This window comes from Danio rerio, chromosome 5 (assembly GCF_049306965.1).
Source record: "Danio rerio strain Tuebingen ecotype United States chromosome 5, GRCz12tu, whole genome shotgun sequence".
NCBI lineage: Eukaryota > Metazoa > Chordata > Actinopteri > Cypriniformes > Danionidae > Danio > Danio rerio.
In genome coordinates, this window is record NC_133180.1 from 23186212 (window position 1) to 23207550 (window position 21339).

General features: G+C 36.1%; 3 protein-coding genes across 11 annotated transcripts in view; 1 reads left to right on the forward strand and 2 right to left on the reverse strand.

Moving 5' to 3' along the window:
- The window catches only part of sptbn4a (spectrin, beta, non-erythrocytic 4a), a 52260-nt gene extending 39190 nt beyond the window's left edge, over positions 1–13070 (reverse strand). For 3 of the 8 annotated variants that reach the window (XR_012406805.1, XR_012406806.1, XM_073952096.1), the window contains exons 1-2: positions 3893–4211; positions 3531–3681 (exon numbers count right to left, since the gene is read on the reverse strand). Coding sequence is in view for 5 of the 8 variants with exons in the window: in XM_073952096.1 (XP_073808197.1) it covers positions 3531–3653 (123 nt within the window). In the remaining 3 variants the exon portion in view is untranslated. The other 5 variants (XM_073952099.1, XR_012406807.1, XM_073952098.1 and 2 more) reach the window with 5 other exon arrangements.
- On the forward strand, positions 12960–17517 carry rpl36a (ribosomal protein L36A). Its single transcript, NM_001202510.1, is given in 5 exon segments — positions 12960–13128; positions 13553–13658; positions 13746–13813; positions 16303–16425; positions 17024–17517. Coding segments are annotated over 5 exon segments (321 nt in total). The 5' UTR covers positions 12960–13125; the 3' UTR covers positions 17045–17517.
- Positions 17518–17676: 159 nt separating this feature from the next.
- glra4b (glycine receptor, alpha 4b) overlaps positions 17677–21339 on the reverse strand; it is a 31886-nt gene continuing 28223 nt past the window's right edge. Inside the window, exon 11 of one of the 2 annotated variants that reach the window (XM_073949741.1) lies at positions 17677–18277. In XM_073949741.1, coding sequence (XP_073805842.1) covers positions 17990–18277 — 288 coding nt within the window. In that variant the 3' untranslated portion in view covers positions 17677–17989. 2 annotated transcript variants of the gene reach the window in all.

Genomic DNA, 21339 nt, shown 5'->3' on the forward strand with positions numbered 1-21339 from the left:
TTCACCGTGTAAAGCATATACTAGATAAGTTGGCGGCTGCAGCAGCCCATGATAATTTAAGGGACTAAGCCGAAGGAAAATGAATGAATGAACAAATTATGTCCAAATAGCAATATACTGTTGCTAGGGTATAGCTTGTCTTTGACAGCGTTTCACTAACTAAAACTGTAATATTTAACATGTCATATAATATAATATTTCCTCACACACATACATTTACATATCTTTTACTGTTAGTTTTCACTATATTTCCCAGCACTGTCTCAAATTCATTAAAAACACACACAAATACAATATTTCTTGCCATATGACATTATTTTCAAATCAGTCGGACTACTGCCTGAAAACTGATTGTTGACTTTAATAATTTCAGTAGAGTTCTCCTCTAGGCAGGCTCTGACACAGAATATTAGAAAATAAACAAGAGTGACATTTAAAATCAGCTTGAATAAAGATTAGCTTAATTATTACAAAGTTGTACAGTCAGCCCAAAGGCTACGGAGTTTAGCATCTTACATCATCTGTTTCTCTGTGAACTGTATACAGCATCAAACTTCAGCAGTAAAACATGGAAAGAAACATGAGAAGAGAAAGCAAGGCCAAAATGGAAATTTAACAGGCCCATTTAGAGTGCTGTCATTCAAACGTGTGGTATCAATACAATGAGCACAGAGCGAAGAATCATGAATAGGAGATCTGAGCTAATATTCATTAAATCTTCAATGCAGAAAATGGCATGTGAGATTTCTTATCATAGTCAGATTGTAAAACACACTATTCAGTCAGACCTAAGACAGTAACCTTTATGGCAGAGATTTTTTTGTACGATTTTAATGTTTTGGTGATCAAAACCACAATGTAAAATAAAATAAACCAACCGTTACACCATACGCCTACCATAAAAGAGCAGGAAAAGATAATGCATTCATATATTGCAATTTGCATACAGTTTGACCATGCACATGTTTTTTAGATAATGTAGCACTTGCAAACTGTTCAGTACATATCAGTCAGGCTGTTTGTCAGCTTTCCACCCACTGTTAGCAACACCAGCTATAAAATCATACACTTGCCATTTTCCATGACCAGCAACACCAGCATTTATCGTTTTAAGACCCGTTACACTATTAGACTGATTTACATACTATGTCTATGCCATCCCACAGTGTGCCATATGGGTTGAGACATTCAAAACCCAAACGTCACATTTCAGGTGCACCAGGATGTCCTGTTGTATATCAAGCCATGATAAGTAGTCTTTCAGGACAGCATGTACCAGATCAGAACAGGTCATCTGGGACCAAATATTGAATTCCAGAGCATCATAAGACACCATATAGACAAAATCAATCTGAGCATGTGCTTTAATATGTTGTGTACCATTTTTATAGAAAGTGACATCAAAAATATGATGCAAACATACATGTGCAAGATAAAACTTGTGAACCTTTCATTTCTAGAGGCCTTGTTTATCCATAAATGTTTAATTTTCATCACTAAGCTTTCCACGACCATTCCGACCACCCTTTTTCTCATTTACACCATTAACGTTTTCTGTTTGTTATCAGCTTCATCTTCACTTTAATTTCAACTCGGATTCCATTGAACCACCTAAACCCCATCCAGTCTTGGAATGCCCCACATTAATGTTTCAGTAGATATCGGTAATTATTGTCTGATATGCCAATAACGATATACAACGTCCAATAACGCAGTGAAAGCTCAAATCAACAGCTGTCATCAATGTCAAATAAGCATGAAATGTGGATATCCATTGATTGCATGAATAAGAAATGTTGGTAACACTTTGGAATACGGGACTCATAGTCATTGTTGTATTTACTAACATGAACAAACAATGTATAAAGCTTGTAAAGCATTTGTTAATCATAGTTTAACATTTACTAATGCATTATTTAAATCAAACACTGTGCTTGTTATCATTAATTAATTCACCATGAGTTACCATGAACTATCAATGAACAACTGCATTTTTATTAACTATGTTAACAAACAAGAATAAATACATTAATAAATGTATTATTCTTTTTTTGTTTAGGTTAGTAAATATATTAACTAACTAGCATTAACTACTGTACATGTCCTAGAGCGTAAAGTGTTTCCAAAATACACAAAAATTTAATCAGTGGAAAGATTTTAACATGGATCTAAAATTACAATGAAATATTAAATGTACTTATTTAGTACTTGCTATTATTTTTACGTTTATTTTGTTAAGCAAGCAAAATTGTTAGATATTTTAGTGCTTTAAAAATAAAAGTTGATGATTGGTTCAACATAATCTTTAATGGTTCTATAATTTGGAACTAAAGCAAGATATATGGAGTTCTTCAAGAACAGAACAATCGGAGAGTGTATGTATGTAATTTGCTGAGAAAACCAGCTAGAAACATTGTTTCTATTATTTGCATCTTATACAAACTTTGTTTCTAGATTCATGTACGGAACAGTTTAAAGCACCCAATATGAACACCTTCATGGTCTCTGAGAAGCACACTGAATGGACACAGGAAATATTATGAAGAGCACAGAAAAATCCTGGGCACTGCCATGTGTCATTCTCTGGTTTTACATGACTGATAAAGATTGCATAACCAAAACATTGCATTGCATTTCTTGCAATCTACAGCAATATTTGGGCTTCACTGTACAAAAAAAAACATGCATGATTACAAAAGACAGTTCACTACCTTTCAAATATCCTTTTCCAAATGTATCTCTATAAGCCAGAACCTGTTCTCAGCTCTTCTCAAATCAATGGATCTTTTCTCAGTCCATCTTCAATCAAGGCCAAATGTCTTCAACAAATCCACAACCCATGCTATATCTCTCCTTGATCTATCCACAACCAATTCCAAATCCTCTTCTCAACCAATACTGATTTTTTCCTCCATTTATTCTTAACCAGTCCTGAAAATCTCCTCAACAGATCTATGATCTATGACCTTATCAAAACCCAATCTTATCAAATCCTGAATCCATCCTCATTCTATCATATAACATACGTGTAATAGATTCAGCTTATTGCCTGTTGGCTTTCTATTCTTCTTGTAAGCTTCCCAAAATGAAAGTCCCCAAAGAGCATGCACAATGATCAAGCAGGTGAAAGTTTCAAATGCTTCCCTAAGCTGGATTTATTTGATCATAAATACAGTAAAAAACTGTAATATTGTGAAATATTATTCCAGTTATTTAAAATATCTGATCCCTAATTGAAGTACTCAGTATCACATACTTCAGAAACCATTATAATATGCAAACTTGGTGTTAAAAAGGACTTTTTGTTATAAAAAGGTTGTTCTGCCTACTATTTGTGGGAAAACCATGATACATTTTTCAAGACTCTTTGGAAAAACAGACACAGACAAGTCTTCACAGTCACCTTTTTTTTGATGGGCTACAGGAATGAATGTGATTTGGTTTAAATCTGCCAGAATGTTGGACAGCCCATGCAGTTACCCTGCCTCTCCCTATACCCCATGTTTTAAATTTCAGCTCTCGTGACTCACCTGTTCAATCTTGGCGAGCCATTCTTTGTTGCGGGCCAGTTCGGCCATGAAGGCCTGATGCTTCATCCATTTCCTGTGCAGCTTCTGAGCTTCATCTCTAGCTCCATCGCGAGCTGTCAGCATCCTGTCGGCCTCTGGGAGCTCTGCTCAGCTACACCATACACACACATACACATGCACAGAGCAGTCAGCAGACAGCTACGACACAGACACTCTCTGTCACAATCTTTCAGCCATCACTGACACACACAGAGCACTAGGCCCCATACATTCAATAGCAAAAGAACATTGCAGCACGAAAACCTAGCACACACACACACACACATCCAAAAAAATGTCCAGAGCAGAGGAGAGAGCAGCACCTCAGCAGAATGTGCAGCAGCAGTGGGGTCTGGAGCTCAGGGGCGGGGGATCCGCTGGGTCCTCATGTCCTCCAGGTTAGTGTCCAGGCCCCTGCAGTTCTGCTGCAGTATCCGTGCGTCAGTCCAACAGCTCAGAAAAAACAACCGGTACGCACGCACACGCAAGACAGTCACCCACCAAAAGCTCTCAGTCTCTTAGAGAAATCTTCCAGCAAACAAACACTGCATTATAATCCCTGGGCTGGAACAAGAATCAAAAGCTGAGTCTTTGCCTGCGTACGTCCGTGTCCGGTTTCAGAGCTGTGTCCAGAATCTCTACGCCGTCCTGCTGTCGACCTGGGTGGATGGGGGTTCGGAGGAGGAGTGGGAGGAGTCGCTGATTTGCGTGTATGTGTGGGGGGGGGACAGCAGATTTAGACACCTAAAGACACAAGTTACCCGCTTTGAATGAGATCACGCACTCGGCTAGCATCGCACTGCTGCAGAGGATCCGGCGGCTGAATGAATGCACACGTGTGCTTTTGTGGGCAGATTCTCATGTGCTCAAGTGTGATTGCAATGCAGCATGCTGCAGTCTCTCTCTCTCTCTCTCTCTCTCTCAGCGCAAAAAAACCACCTCAATCCCATCAACAGACTTTACTGCAGTGCCTCAGAGTGAGGGAGGGAGGGAGGGAGAGGCGAGAGAATGAGAGAGAGAGGGAAAAAGGGAGGGGGTGGAAGAGGATGAAGGCAAAGGGGGGTGGCAGAGAAAGAGAAGAGAGAGAAAGAGAAAGGAAAAGACGAGGCATAAGGATGGCACATTGGCCACAAAAGGAGATAGAAATGCTGTAGGAGAAATGCACCTCATGCAGGGCAAGGAAACAAGAGGAAGGTGTGGAACAGGTGTACAGGAAAGAGGAGAGCAAGCGGGGGACATTTTTCAGTGTCACTAGGGACATTTATCTGCACCGTGGGGGCGGGCTAGTGTGTGTATGCGTGTGTACGTGTGTGTTGGTGAACAGTAAGAAAAAGGGAACAGATTGGTTTAGAAAACAACCACAGGGATGCTGAGGTACTGGAGGTCACAGCCTCAGCAGTAGTGTTGGGCAGATGCCACACACAGGGTGCATGTGTGTTTAAGGACATTCAGAAAGGAAGAAGCGTGCAAATTACATGTGTGCTGAGAAAGACAAATTCACTGGAGAGGTGGATTATGTCATTAGAAAAGGTCAGAAGCGAAACCTGACGATTCAGTGGGAGATATCTTGAATGTGTGTGTGTGTGTGTATAAGGCATCTGTCATCATTTCAAACAGCTGAGTGAGAGCAGAGGAAAGGACACACACGTGTCACTGTAGCATAGCTGCTTCAGATTTAAAGAGACAGACAGATGTTTTAGAAATGCACACACCCAGAAAACACTGATTTGGGCTGCAATTTGTCTGCAGAAACTGGTGTATTCTGCTTTCAGAAACAACTGAAGCAATTAAGCATCACTGCTATTAAATAGAGGATTTAGGTTAAAAAAGAGACAAGGACTGTACCATGTGAATCACAGAATATGTATGAATTACAGTAAATTATATGATGATTGTATTTCAGACCAACGATTATGCAAATGAAATCGAGCAGCATGGAATCAAAATTAGAGATTTGTAGGATCATTACTTGAAACAATTTAGTTATATTTTACATTTAAATGTATTTTACATTTATGCAATCTCAGGGATTTTCAGACTAGAAATTTGATGATTACAACATATATTTTAAAAGTAAGAAATATAGAGAAAGAATGACACAGACAGATAGAAAAATAGACAGAGACAGACAGGTGGACAGATAGACAGAGATACAGACAGGTGGGCAGACAGACAGATGCACAAACAGACAGACAGACAAACAGACAGATAGACAGCCAGACAGATAGAAAGATTCACTGATGCATTATTAAAACCCAAAGTTGTGCTAGTTAACATATAATGCACTGTTAACAAGGACTAAAAATGTATTAGTGACTGTCTTTTCATTAACATTAACAAAAATTAATAAATACGGTCATAAATGGACTGTTTTTCATGTTAGCAAAAACATTAATTAACATTAACTTTTTGAACTAACAATAACTTATTACGATTGTTTTGTTTCTTTAATGAATTTAGTGTGTCCTTACAAAAGGATAAGTTTACCCTCATATTTTTTGCAGAAAATTTCAAAATAATTTACTCATCCTCTGTCATCCAAGATGTCTCTCTTCAGTCAAAAAGGTTACTGAGAAAAAAATTCCAGGATTTTTCTCCGTTTAGTGAAGTTAACTAATCCTTTAAAAGTATTCATTAGGGGCTAATATGTATAATTCAGAAGCCCTTTTCATTAGTGACACCGGTGGCCACTAATTAAACTGCAGCCAGCTAATTATTGCATGTGCTTGCTCTCATGCATACAGTACTGTATGTAGCGCACAAGACTGAATATACTGCAATGATGTATAGAGTCATGCAGGGATGATGTGAAAACCCAGAAGACTAGCTTGCTGCGCGTTCCCAAATGGTTTATCAATGGGGTTCTATAATGTTTTTTTTTTTATGAGTAAAATGTGATTTAATAGGTTTTAGTACACATAATTTGACAATACTTAAAGCTAAACTGCAAAAATTCATGCACAGACTCCACAAACATTCTTGTCTATTTACATATTTTAAAAAAATAAACAAGTTTTCTAAAATACATATTTTTTATACTGATGTCAATTGCATTGTAAATCCAAACATTAAAGAATTGCCTAATTATGTTTACCACAGACATTATTTAATTAACTTAATAAGTTTAAAAATCCCACTGTTAAACCCTTGGGAATAAAAGGAAACCCACTACAAATTATTTTGTTTTATGTTTTGAAGTCATCCCCATTTTATTCTAAAAGTGTCTGCTAAATGAAAATATGTATTTTACTTGTGTCATTATGTCTTGTTATTTGCTTAGAATTAAAAATATTCAGCAAATACCTTTGCAGCATTAGAGTGATAACCAGAATCCAAATGCAGACCATGCTGTTGAGAATGATGTGTAGACGAAGATGTGCTGCACACACACAAAAAAAAAATGACAGCGGTGAGAAATAACAGCAGTAAAGTAAGCCTATGATCACAGCATGAAAGGACTTTTGTCTTTTAAACAATTTCTGCTATGCACCGGCATCAGGTCAGCAGTAGGTCTATTGTAAGTCACTTTGGACAAAAGCGTCTTCTAAATGGCTAAATGTAGATGAGGTACTTCAAATTACAGATTTGAGATATTTGAGATTATAGACTATATAGATCTGGCTATGTGAAACCAGATTTTGAATGAATCCCTTTATTGGCATGTAGCACTACAGTACTGAAAATCTCTTTATCCTTATCCATAAGCAATATTTCCATGAGTCATAAAATGGAAGATAGGCTCTCAAAAGCATCAAAACCTTCACCCTCTGATCTTGGTTTGATGAAGAGGTCTGTACACTGGTAATGCATCAAAGGCATGTTGCACAAAATGAGTTAAACAAACTCCAGGTTGCAGAGTAATAATAATAATAATAATTAATAATAATAATTTGTAGTAAGATGCAGTCTGACAAATCCCAGAGTTTACACCTTTTCCAAAGTCAAATTGAAGCCCCTTTCAAGCACTTTTCATTTGCATTTTCAAAACATTTCCATCATTTTACAAGCGTGGCAAACAGCAAATTTACATACGTATACATAATTCTACAGTAATTCAATGCTATTTGTTATAGCACTTTTATAACAGTAATCTAAACAAAATCAAAGCCCAACATTGAATTACTGTTATTTTCCCACTTAAATGTAATTTACTCGCATCCTAAATGTGTCATCTTTCATCTTAAAGTTTTTTTTTTAATTTAATGCCCTGTTCACTCAAACAAACTCAAATGGTGTAAGCTGATTAATCTCAGGTTAAGTGGTTTCACAATGCCTGATATCCAGTTGAAATTATTAGCAAAAAAATGCTTTTAGAGTTAAAGACATTTATTTGGTTCAAAAAAACAGACAGGGACTGGGAGTGGCTTTGTTCTACTAGATCAGGGGTGGCCAACCCTGTTCCTTGAGAGCCACCTTCCTGCAGATTTCAGTTGTAATCCATATCAAACACACCTGCCTGTAATTATCACGTGGTGTTCAGGTCCTAATTAATTGGTTCAGGTGTGTTTGATATGGGTAGCAAGCAACTGAAATCTACAGGAAGGTGGCTCTCCAGGAACAAGCTTGGCCACCCCTGGACTAGATATTTGACTCTACTTGCAGCTGACTGGTCCAATTTGGGTCTGCTATCTCTAACTCAGAATAAAACTTGTTCTGGAGCAGGTTACACAAAAAAACATTAAAAATAACCAAATTTCTAGAGCCCAAAAACTCAAGACTTTTCTCAAACTAAATGCATCTGAGTGACATAAAATAAAAACAGTGTCTCTGCATTAGATCATGTGCTAAGGTTTTTAATATGTTGCTTGTTAGATACTGAAGAAAACAAATAACCTATTTTTTTGAAATGTTAATAAAAATAAAAACAATTTTCTCTAAAGCAGTGTGCCCACAATGACATATCTGAAAATGTGAAAAGTTCTCAAAATTAAATACTACAACCTATAATTGTATTAAAAAGGTTCAAATGATTCACCTTTGCTTTGGTAATTCCCTGGATGTCAGCATAAACTTGTCTTCTATCACAATCAAAATCAATGCAGAATCCTTCAGCTGTTGGACGCCCCCCTGTGGACAGCATGCTCCACTGCGATATGGGAAAAATGCATTTCCATTCCTAAAAAAGCAACCACATAATCAGGGATGAAACTGCACATTAAACAACAAAAATGTTTCACGTTTTTTATGTAAAGTGTTTTGTAAAATTTCTATGAATACTGTGAAAGAAACACTTTGTTTAAATTAATATGAAAAAGCATAGGCGTCATGTGGCACAATACGTAGCACGATCGCCTCACAGCAAGAAGGTTGGGTTCGAGCCCCAGCTGGGTCAGTTGGCATTTCTGTGTGGAGTTTACATGTCCTCCCCATGTTCGCGTGGGTTTCCTCCACAGTTCAAAGACATGTGGTGTAGGAGAATTAAATAAGCTAAGTTGAACGTGATGTATTTATGTGCATGCAAGAGTGTATGGGTGTTTCCCAATGTTGGGTTGTGGCTGGAAGGGCATGCGCTGCGTAAAAAACAAATGCTGGATAAATTGGTGGTTCTTTCCATTATGGCAACTCCTGATTATTAAAGAGACTAAGCTGAAAAGAAAATGAATGAATGAATGAATGAATGAATAAATGAATGAATGAATGAATGAATGAATGAATGAATGAATGAATGAATGAATGAATAAATGAATGAATGAATGAATTAATTAATTAATTAATGAATAAATGAATGAATGAATGAATGAATGAATGAATGAATGAATTAATTCATTCATTCATTCATTAATTAACTAATGCAGAGACACTGTTTTTATTTTATTTTAATTAATTAATGAACAAGCATAATAAATTAAAGAAAGTCGTTTGTGTGAAGGATTATAATAATTTTGAATTTCAAGTCTTTTCTTTACATTGTTTAAAGTGCAGTTTACACAAACTAATTTCGCACTAACGTAACTCGCTCTCTTCTTGGGCTAAAAATGAGCAACACTTTGGCAAACCCCAAGATGTTAATCCCAGGAAACCTGCAGCATGACATTTTCTCAGAATTTGGTTTACACATTATATTGTTTCATTATCGATGTGCAATGTGCAAACCTGAAATAGTCACAGAATATGCAAGGTCATGTTGGGAATGGGATTAATAAAACTCGACCTAATCCAATAGGTTCTAATAATGTGTAAGGTTTTAATTTTAATGTATTTTTAAGCCCAGTGACTAAGACTTAAAGCTAATTTAAACCATTTGACACAAAGTTTGGCACTTTAACAAAGATTGTTTATATATACAATAACAACTATACAGTGTTAATTTACATTTGATTATTGCGATTCTGTAGCTAAATGTAGTTAGAGTCCATCAAAAATGATTTCATTTTTATCTTTGTTCTGTTGTGTTCATCTGTGCTTTATTTTATTTGGTATTTATTTGTATAATTTTGTATATTTTATGTGGATGCACTACTGTCATTTTTTCCAATTTCATGCAGGCCTACTCAGAATCCAAGTCAAAAGCTTGACCTGTTGTCAAAACATTGTTTCATTACAAAAAGCTTTCATATGAGGCCTTTCTAGGTTTGCAAATGAGACACATTTCAATCGCTTGCCCTTGAACAACAGAGCAGCAGTCAAACACACATACCATGTTTGCTCTTTGTCTTTTCATATTATTTCACTTTAATTAACCTCATTAATCTGCATGAAGAGAGCCAAAGGCGAGCATGTACAATCAGGTGTTATTAATCAAAGCTCCAGGACATGCAATGTGTATGGATGGTTGAGAGGGTGTTTTTATTCAAAGGGCATGTCAAATTAGACTCTGAATCTGCAGGCATGATTTTCTAGTATCATCAAGCAGGCCAGAATAATGTGCAGTGTGCAGTGCAGAAAGCACCTTGAAGTCATTGGGTCAGGCAGATGTTGTTACTGCTCATCAGGAATGACCTAGTGAGTGTCGCCATGGTGATACTGCCAGCCAGCCGCATGCTGCATGTGCCAGTCCATATCAGCTTCTCAGAAGGCCAGCGGGCACACAGCAGCACTGCCGGTGCTCTTTTCTCTTTCTGCTAGCTGCTTGCTTTAATTGTTCTTTTTTTGAAAAGCCAAATAAAAATGAGCAGTTTAATTGTCTTTTTAATGCTATTCAGATATTAAAACGTTTATAAACCCTATTTTAATTAAAGTTTGTTTTTAGTTATTTGTCATTTAGCTGGAACAGCAACAATTGAGGAACATTTAAAAAAATGAAAAGTAATAAAGAACAGATTTAACAGAGTTTTTGGATTTTAATCTTGCTGAAACAAAAATAGCTAAACCCAGCATAAGCAGGTGGGCTGGGCATGACTGGTTTAAACTAGAGTAGCATAAACCGAAGCTGTTCTACCAGCTGGCTAAACTGGTGTTCAGCTGGTTTCACTGGTCTAACCTTAGACCAGATAAAAAAAGTGGTCAAAACCTCTATAAAAGAGCGTTTTTTTCTTCTTCTTGTTCTTCTTCTTCTTCTACATTAAAATGTTATGATTCTGTTTTTCTTTTCTTTTTGTTCTGTTTATGTTTTTGGTCATTTAGAGCATTTAGATCTTAATTTGATCTGAGCAAAGCCTACCAACATACTTATTATAGACTATCATTTTTCATGGTTCTGGCATTCTATAGGTTCAAATGATGGCAAGAAGAAAATGTGATTTAAAATTTGAAGTCAGATATTTAAAACAATTTACAATGCTGTATAGTACCAATTGACATGTCCAGAATTTAGCACCCTTATTCGTTCCTTTTCTGAGAGTATGCCATCATAAACTGTGAAAATAACCAATCGAAGAAGACAAATTTAATTATTAATGAATATTTAAATGTACAAATTCTGTCTGACAAAATGAGCTGGCCAGTTTGTTATTTGCCTCTAGACTACATTTTTTATTTAAAAAAAAAGTCTTTACAGATTCCTTGTTGTTGTTGTTTTGTTTGTTTGTTTGTTTGTTTGTTTGTTTGTTTGTTTGTTTTTATGATGGATGATAATAAATAAAAAAGTATTTTTTCATATTTCTAAAATTCTAATCTCATTACATTATTTATAAAACTTTAATAACGTTATTTAAAGTTTAAATGCACATTTGTAAATAAACATACACTTTTGTAAACATAAAATAGTATGGAAAGCACTTTGACACAAATGTGGGAAACATTTTTGTTACATCAAAAAATGTGGTAATGATAACCATCTGACAAGAAAATCCAGCAAAAATTAGTGCTTAAAATGTCACTAAAATGCCGTAATTGAGCCTCGTAATTTAACAGAAAATGAGGCAAATGACTGCAAAAAGATCCAAAAAGATCTTTTCATACAATACATAACATCCAAATCCCCCCCATTTTGAGACTGACCGTAATGTGATGTAGGAGTGCGGTTTCCCGGCCCACTGAATTAATTGACAGCCACATATTAACATTTCTCCTTAATAACGCATAAAATCAAGACAAGACATGCGCAAAGCAACTGGGATTATATAATCAACAAATATAATCAAGAATGAGTTTTACATGACGTTAAATCAGGTTAGTTTTGCACATTAACATAACCATAACATAACGGATATCCATACAGCAGTGGATATCAACATGCATGGTGTCACATTTATCTTGCAAAAGCAGTGTGAAGCTTAACTTCGTAACGATATTGTGTGACTCATTATCACAGAAAGGCTTGAATTAACAAATACGTCAAATTCTCATTAGTAAAGTTCTTACTGTAGTATTTCCCACAAACGTTACGTGAAATCTGCTTCCATCATGTCTGTCACTGTGCTGTTTATCTGACGCAGTTGGAGACAGGAACACTCTGACAGATGCGTGGGGGAATGGTGGGTGAGGAAAGCCAGCATTAAAACCACAGGTTGAGGTAACAAAAACAACTACAAAATGTTCAAAGCATAAAATTACAAACTCCTGAGAGGTATAATAATAAATCTGATGTGATCTGGTGCTTTGAGCTTAAACTTTACAAAGACTTTCTGGTGGCACAAAACACTTACCTTAAATCTTGAAAAGGGGGTAAAATAGGTGCCCTTTAACTTAGTAAGAACATTCATACGAATAATTAACAGCAGATATTTTGAGGCGTTTGCTCGACATCTAGTTTTTAGTAAAAGCTGACATTCTTATGACTTTCAACAACAATTCTTGCTTAATATTAATGCTTGATAAAGCGTCTTACCATATTTTCTGACTAACGTTCGCTGAATGACAAAAAAGAAACGATGTTTAAGTGTGTGTTTAGAAACGTTTACCGTTGTAGTCACGTTTCAAGAAAACACCGCAAAAAACATTTTTGCAGATTATTATCGAGCTTCAGCGTTGTCGTTGGCATTATAAATAGCTATATCAATATTCTCACTCATATGTGCGGAGCGGACAGTGTGTTTGGTGTGTCGACCGTTAGGTGGTAGCATCATCACGCAGCAGCAGCAGCAGCAAACAGCGCGAGAGTCTCTTGCGCGACCCGGTACTAATGCTCTGAGTGACGTCTATACTTCCTCTTTGCTCCTGCGCCGCGAGGGCAACCATGGTGCGTAATATTGTCCTGTGGAGTTTCATCCAAAATCTGTTTTAATCCTAAATATGTGGACATCCTAGGTTCATACAAACCGTACAATAAGAATGTATACAGTCTCAGCTTCATATTAAATGTTTTATTGAGTCGTTTATATAATGAATGAGATGATTATTTTTATGTATTTAGTGCTTCCCTGACTCGTAATGTCGCCGCTTTAGCTCTAACCGTGTACGATTGTTACAATAAATAGTTTTATTAAAGCAATACCCTTGTGCCTTTTATGTAATTGAATGCATTTTCACATCTGTTAACTTGAGAAAATTGTGTACATTTCATGGAAACGCTGATTAGCTTAAATGCTACTTCGTTTAACTTGGCGTGTCTTTAGTGATCTCAGACCGCAGATTTCAGTAATGCTAAATGTGTTTCTCTCCAGGTAAACGTACCGAAGACCCGCAGGACGTACTGCAAAAAATGCAAGAAACACCAGCCGCATAAAGTGACCCAGTACAAGAAGGGTAAAGACTCTCTGTACGCCCAGGGTAAGTCCAGAGAGCTGACAGAGACGACCGGCGTGTAGACCTGACTGGCTGAAGAATTAATTGCGTTTGTTTACCTGTGTATTATAGGAAAGAGGCGTTACGACAGAAAGCAGAGTGGTTATGGAGGACAGACCAAGCCTATTTTCCGAAAAAAGGTATGTCGGTCATGCAGGAGTATGTATGCAAGCAAGGGTTGCCATGTGTAAGTTAAAGTAATATTTATGAGTGTGGGATTTACAGGGTTCCCACACTTCTTAAAGTACTTCAATTTCAGACATATGGATGCAAGTCCTGGAAAGTACTTAAACCAGCACAGATTCTTGAAAGCGCCTAAATTAAATTTGTTTATGGGTTGATTTCAACAATTGTACTGTCAAAGACAGTGACGTTTCTTTAGTATTGATGCAGAACCAGAACTTGCTACTTAAAAAATTGTTAATCTTCTACAATAACACAGACAAATTACACAGTTTATCAGTATTTTAGAAATCGAAATTGAATATCACCAGTACGGAATTCAGCAATTTTATTATAGTTCTTAAAAATGGTCAAGTTTTGAAAATTACTCTGACATTTTAATGTAAATAGTAAGTATAAGTAAAATATTACTACATTAAGGACCTTCGAGATGCTACATATGCTGGGGTTTAAATTATAAAAGTGCTTGGTTTAAAATTAATGGTGCTTTTAAAAAGTCCTTAAATCTGCTACCTGTGAAAAAATGGGAACCCCAGCTTTAACGAATCAGATTGATTGTTTTGTTTTACACTCGTATTAGGGTATTGTAAAGTCATTTTAAAAGTTGTTAAACCATGTTTAATTTATTTAAATAAGCATATACAGTGCTCGGCATTTTAAACTACACCCCTCACAAATCTTCTAAATTCATGTTTTTATAGGAAGCTATACAATATTGTATCTGTGCATGTACATTCGAATAGTCCGTACTGAAGCCAAATCTGTTCTTATTTAACAAAATAACTTAAAATAACAGTCCAAAAACTAGTACAGCCATTTATGTTATTGAAAAATATTAAATACAAATTTTAAAAAGGAAAAATCAAGAGAAGCAAAAAAAAAAACTTGAAAAGTTCTAGTTGGTTTTGTGGGTTGTATTTTATTTTTGCAAGATTTTGCTTAAATTTAATTGTATTTACATTTCTAGATATGTTTGGTGACTAAAATATTATTTTAATATATCTGTTCAATTAGTTTGTTTTGTTTTAATGCACCTAAATACATTGCCTATATTCACAGAGATATTGATATAAAATTCATTTTTAAAATGAGGTGTGCTCAAATATGCAGACCACTGTAACTTAATTGTTGATCAAAGGGTTTAATATATAGTTTATGAAGATCATCAAAAAAATCTAATTTTAGGGCCTCAAATGTTAGTATTATGTAAATAAACAAATGGCTGTTTTAAGTTGAAACAGTGTTGTGTAAATGTATCCAAAGACTGTCATGCAGTCCAGTCAGAAGTAGGTTATGCTCAACTAAAATAGTTTGGCCCAAAGATCAAGTCACTTATAAAGCAGGTCAAATCGTATTATAAAGTGTCTCGATATTGTGTTTGAGTACCCAACAGCAGTTAGTGCATCTAAAGTCAGAAAACCTTGTTTTCTTAGGTCTGACTTAAAATCTGTAAACCCCACTTTCTCATAAGCCGACCCTGCTCTGGTCAGCTGGCTGTATCTATAACTTGTTGGAAACTTAAGTGTTCACATTGTGGGCAAGCAAGAATTGCACATGTATTACTTAAATTGTTTTAACGTAGATTGCTAGTAGACAAAAGATTTTTAAGAAAGCGATAATTTGTCTTTTAAAAGACAATGGCCGTGTCCGAAATTGCCTCCTAAACTAGGTACTACATTTTAATTTACTACACAAGCATTAGAAAAGAACATTCTATACAGCATGAATGGAATTCGGCTGTACTGCATCTGCCATTTCCATCATCATGTGATCTCCACATGTTAGTTGCATTGCTTCACTCCCATTCATGAATTCTCTTGCGTGGTATCATGGGATAGTAAAGCATTCATTGGATGCGCATTTCAGAATCTTCCTAGAAGTATTAGGTCATCTTGGTTTGTTTGAATTCAGTTTTAATATATATATATAAAATAAACAGACATACTACTTGGATACTTTACTACTATTCTAATTTAGCATGATAGAAAGTAGGAAAGTATGAAATTTTCCGACACAAATGTCTACATCGTTTACTTTACATTTGCAGACTTCACATTGAAGGAAAGCTACGTGAATTACAAATACGGTTTTATTTAAACCACATATGACCTGCTCTTTGAATCGCATTTGGAGGTAGTGCTTGGCTGCATGCATTTGATCATATTTGCTATGTAAATATCACTTCTGCACACTGATGCTTTTGAGATTAAATTTACTGTTGGTTTCAAACATTGATCTGTGTTTTCTGGACACTTAATCAAACCATCAGATTAATACAAGTGTAACTGGAGCCTGAAGAATCTTTTGTGTTTTCAAATCTTATTGAAATGGCTTAAATGATTATCTTAAATTGATTTAGACTAGGGCACAAACACAGTTTTTCTACATTTTTATCGTATAGATGTTTGGATATCAGGTGTACAGTAATTTGTTTCTCTTGCCATAGGCTAAAACCACAAAGAAGATCGTGCTGAGGCTGGAGTGCGTGGAGCCTAACTGCCGCTCAAAGAGGATGCTGGCCATTAAGAGATGCAAACACTTTGAGCTGGGAGGAGACAAGAAGAGAAAGGTGAGAGCAATATACATGAACTTACTAGATGCCATGTCAATTAAAACAGCCATTCTACAAGTACAGCTATTTATTATAATCATAATATCTTTAAGGAGTGGTTTGAAGCCATTATTGTTAAATTATGGCAATTTGTGATCTACACCATCCATTTAATGGATTTGTACAGTGAACTGTATTAGCTGGATATGGTACTTTTTGTAAGGGCAATCTGTCAACCACTTTTAAAAAAATAATGTGATGGTTTAATTCATAGCTAACTGGAATCACTGAAGTAACGATTGTGGAAACCCTGGACTATTCACTAAAATAATTAGCAGTAAACCTGAGAGCGTAACCGTGATTTCATTGTCAATTGATTAAAAGAAAATAATAATAAAATACATTTATATTTAATTTAATGCTTGGAATTTCGAATAAATCTTTTCTGTACCTTATTTTTACACCGATACGGAGATGTCAAGCCAACTTATTTATGTAGTAATATGGCAATTGAACTTGTATTATGTTGAATGGCTAGACGTTTGGCACCAAAGCAGAACCACTGAAAAATCTTTCGTGACCTTTTCTAATGCATGTTCTCTTTTCTGTCTTACAGGGCCAGGTCATCCAGTTTTAAGCTGGGCCAAGTGCTTCTTTTGTGGATTACCATCGCTGTCAATAAAAGTTGTATACAGTAATGATGACTTCTGTTTTATTTTTAACATCAGCACCAAACTGTGCTTCCAAAATTAAATGCACTGTTGGGGGCCAAATCGCAGCTCTGTCGCCATAAATACTTTAAAAAGTGTTACTTCAACAACAGACCTGTTATGCATTTTGTGCTGCTTTTGGTGAACAGCGAATTATGCATCCCTCAGTAGAAGATGGATTCATACTTGAACTCACACTGTGTTGTGTGTAGTCAGAGATGAAATGTGGAAACATGCTACACTTTCATTTTTAAGGTGAGGAATTGTACACTTAATGGACACTTATGGATGTTATGTCTTAAGGCTTAACCTGTTTCCCCCTCTCTCTAGTATGTACAGACACATTGTCAGGTCAACCCAGTTAAAATTGTGGAATTTGAGTAAAAACAACAAACTTTTATCAGTTCTTATTGACTTTTTTTTAAGTTTACATTGGTAGTTTCCTGATTTGCTTTAAGCTCACTTGCTCTTTCACAGATTCCTTTATTGATATCTGTGACTAGACAAAAGATCAATTGTTTTAAACTGATTCAATTTCTTCAAAAAGCAGCCCTGAGGGAAAATTCATATATAACATTTATTTTTTTTTTACAACGGACAAGAACAAATGTGCTCTGTGCAAAAACAAAAAAAGAGCAAAGGTCAGGAGTGAATCAGCCGTTCTTCATATAAGCTAAAGGTTTATTTAGCTCTTTGTTAAAGTGCTCTCAGACTCATGCATATATTCTCACTCATGCAGAGAGAACTTGTTGCACCGCTTCATAGACTGGTTTGATTTTATAAATGTCTTTGATAAAGGAGCTCATCCTCACGCTGGACCAAAACTGGTTCACAAGAAGGTATACCGGGAAGTTCAGAAGTCCTAAAGGGTGTCAGGGTCGCAGTGCAAGGTGAATGTCTTCGTTTCGAAGCACTTTGTAAGTGACCCAGTAAAACACGTTGAATACGAGGAAGCTGAGGGGGAAGACAGCTCGTGAGATGGTGTCGATCCGTTTCGCTTGTTCCACAAAGCGCCGGCGAATGTCAAACAGGGCATGACCGGGTGGCAAACCAGCAAACATGGCAGCAGCTTCAGAGAGAGGCCCGTCTCCAGACAGACTCGTGTCTATCCCAAAGCCCGGAAAGTACAAGTCCTGATTCTGTGAGGCCAACTGCTCTTCCTGTGGAAACAGTGTGAATGTACATCAGTCAAAAAGATTGAGGCTGCTTCTTAAGGCTCATTCCCTTTATCAGAGGTTCCTACAAAAGGAAGATTCTCCAATTGGTCTGACATATATTATACAGTTGGATGTACAACCGAGACCTAAGAGTCACTGACTCATGAGTCATAACCCTTAGTGCTGGGAAACACCCACACTCCTATTAAAAGGTTAGTTTACCCAAAATTGAAGATTGTCTTACTAATCACTAGCCTTTGTGTCATTTCAATTACCTTACATCTTTCATCTTTAAACAAAACTTTGATATTTTAAATTAAATCCAAGAGCACCCTCATCCTCCATAGACTGCAAGGGTCTGGAGATTTATCTTGTCAAAACATTCCATTAGGACTTCAATGGTTCAACTCATTACATGAAGCTTCAAGAACACTTGTCTGCCAATTTTTTTTTTTAACCCATGTTCTCCACATCAAATTAGAGTTCATGTTTACTATGGGGAACACAACACTTGTATGGCACCTGTAATTTAAGTTTAAGAATGCATAATAATATTTTAGAGTGTTGAAAAAAATGAACTGGTAAAAGAGTGATTTCTCCGTATTTTACATTTCTATAATCTACAAATTTGCATCATTTATTACTTGAAACAAATAAAAGAATGTGACCTCATTCTTGTAGCTGACGCTAATCGGTCAGCTTGTATTTTGTTTCGTTATTTTAAGTATGTCATTATTTGAATGTGTATTGGTTTATGTTTGTTTTAAATATCCTTGTTTCTGGCTGGATTGAGTCAGAGGATCACGTTCCTCCCTGATTAATTTAACCTGCGAGAGTTGGTTCAGACAGCATAGTGAAATTTTCAATGCAGATTAATATTACATGCTCCTGATTATTCTACAGCAATTCATCAGGCCAGCACAGTGAGGGAAATATTGTTTGTATATTATTTTGATGTCCTTTTGATTATGTTGTGTTTATGTGAAACATTGGTTTGCTTGTCTTTTTAGTTTTTTACAGTGTTCAATAAATAAAACACATGGACATCAGTATTTGGAAAACGTGGACTGTTTAACAGGCGGGTAGTTACACTACTGTTCTATTTGTCTCAAGCAATAATATGATGTAAATTCGTAGTTCACCAACCTTGAACCCTGGATGCAGCAACATGTGAAACTTGTCGCACAATTGTGCGTTTCAAATGGCTGCATTTGTATGCATATAATGGAAGTCTGGGGTGAAATGTGCAGTGTGACCACGGCTTTATGCTGCTGACTGTAACACAAAATAAATGAACAATAAGAATGTCATATTACCCATAGTAAACACACCCTGACCTGACAAGGAAGGGAGGACAAAGGCAAACAAAGTAGTTTTTACAGGTTTTGGCCCACAAAAGTGTTTTTGAAGCTTCATATGTTTAGAGTTGGACCACTGAAGTCTCATGGAACGTTTTCCCAATGGTTTTGGTTCCTTTTCTGAACTTTGAAAACCTTAAAAACATTGCTGTCTATGGAGGATGAAAAAGCATTCAGATTTCATCTAAAATATGTTCATTTGTGTTTCAAAATGAGCAAAGGTCTCAGGAGGCTGGAACGACATGAGATTAATTATAACAGAATTTTCATTTTTGGGTGAACTAAACCTTTAACACACATGGCTAATTTTACTTCATCAAATTTACCTATAACACATGTCTTTGTACTATGGGGGACATCCGAGTACTCAGAGGAAACCCATGTGAACATAAGGAGAAAATTCAAACTGCACAGAAAGGCATTCTGGATCAGCCAGGCATTCACAGTTCACCAGTTCAATTATTAGTTTAAAAATGCAGTTTTCTATATTAATTAAAAGTTGACTGTTCAGCAGCCATTACTACAGTCTTCAGTGTCATTTGATTATTCAGAAATAAATATCATGAACTAACACAGGGGGACCCAAACCCGTGGTCCTGCAAAGTTTTGTTCCAACCCCAATCAGACACACCTGGGCTAGCAAATCAACTCTTCATTCATTCATTCATTCATTCATTCATTCATTCATTCATTCATTCATTTTCCTTAGTCCCTTTATTCATCAGGGGTTGCCACAGTGGAATGAACTGCTTGGTTTTCCCAGCTGGATGCAGATGCCCTTCTAGCTGCAACTCTTCCAGCTGTGTATGGATGTGAACACAAATCAATACACATTCATTCACACACTTACAGTATAGCCTATTTAGTTTATTCAATTCATTTATAGCGTGTGTCAAGACTATGGGGGGAACCTGAGCACCTGGAGGAAATTTGAACCAGGGACCATCTTGCTGTGAGGCGACAGTGCTAACCACTGAGACACCATGTCGCCCTTAGTTTTTAGGCAAGTTGGAGCAAAAAATCTGCAGGACACTGGTCCTCCAGAGTTTGGGCACCCCTGACCTAACATATGCATTGAGAGTCATTTTGATGAATGCATCCTTGCGGAATAAAAGTAATAATTTATCATTTTTTAATGTTTATTTTAGGGCTACTTATCAAACCGGTGGCCATGAAATATTAACCTGAGTTGAAATATTGATCCTGTAGATTAGCTAAAAGTGGCTCCTTGTGCTAAATTGGATTATTTAAAGTACATTTTACATTTGAATATTTTTAAATATATATTACACTGCAAAGTTAACTATTTACCTATATCCTGTCGACATATCTTTGTCTATATCTCATGTAACTTTAAGTCTTCCAATATTTTAGTTTTCTTGAGGGATGAAGATTACATGTAATAATGATTTATGTGAGGTAAGATGTCACTAATTAATCATCAAACATATTTGAAAGCATTTTTATGAATAGACAAAACCAAATTAATATGACAGATGACAGTTTAAAAAAAAACGCACAAAGATAGACAAGGAAAGACAGTAGGCTGATATGGGAGGCATTCATTTAGCACTATTAGCTTGTCATCACAGTTAGCAATGGTCACTCAAAGATATTTACCAATCATAATCAAATCTTCCAGAATGAAAAGTGATTGAAAAAATTCATGTAGTTCTATATAGAAGGGTGGCACAGTGGTGCAGTGGG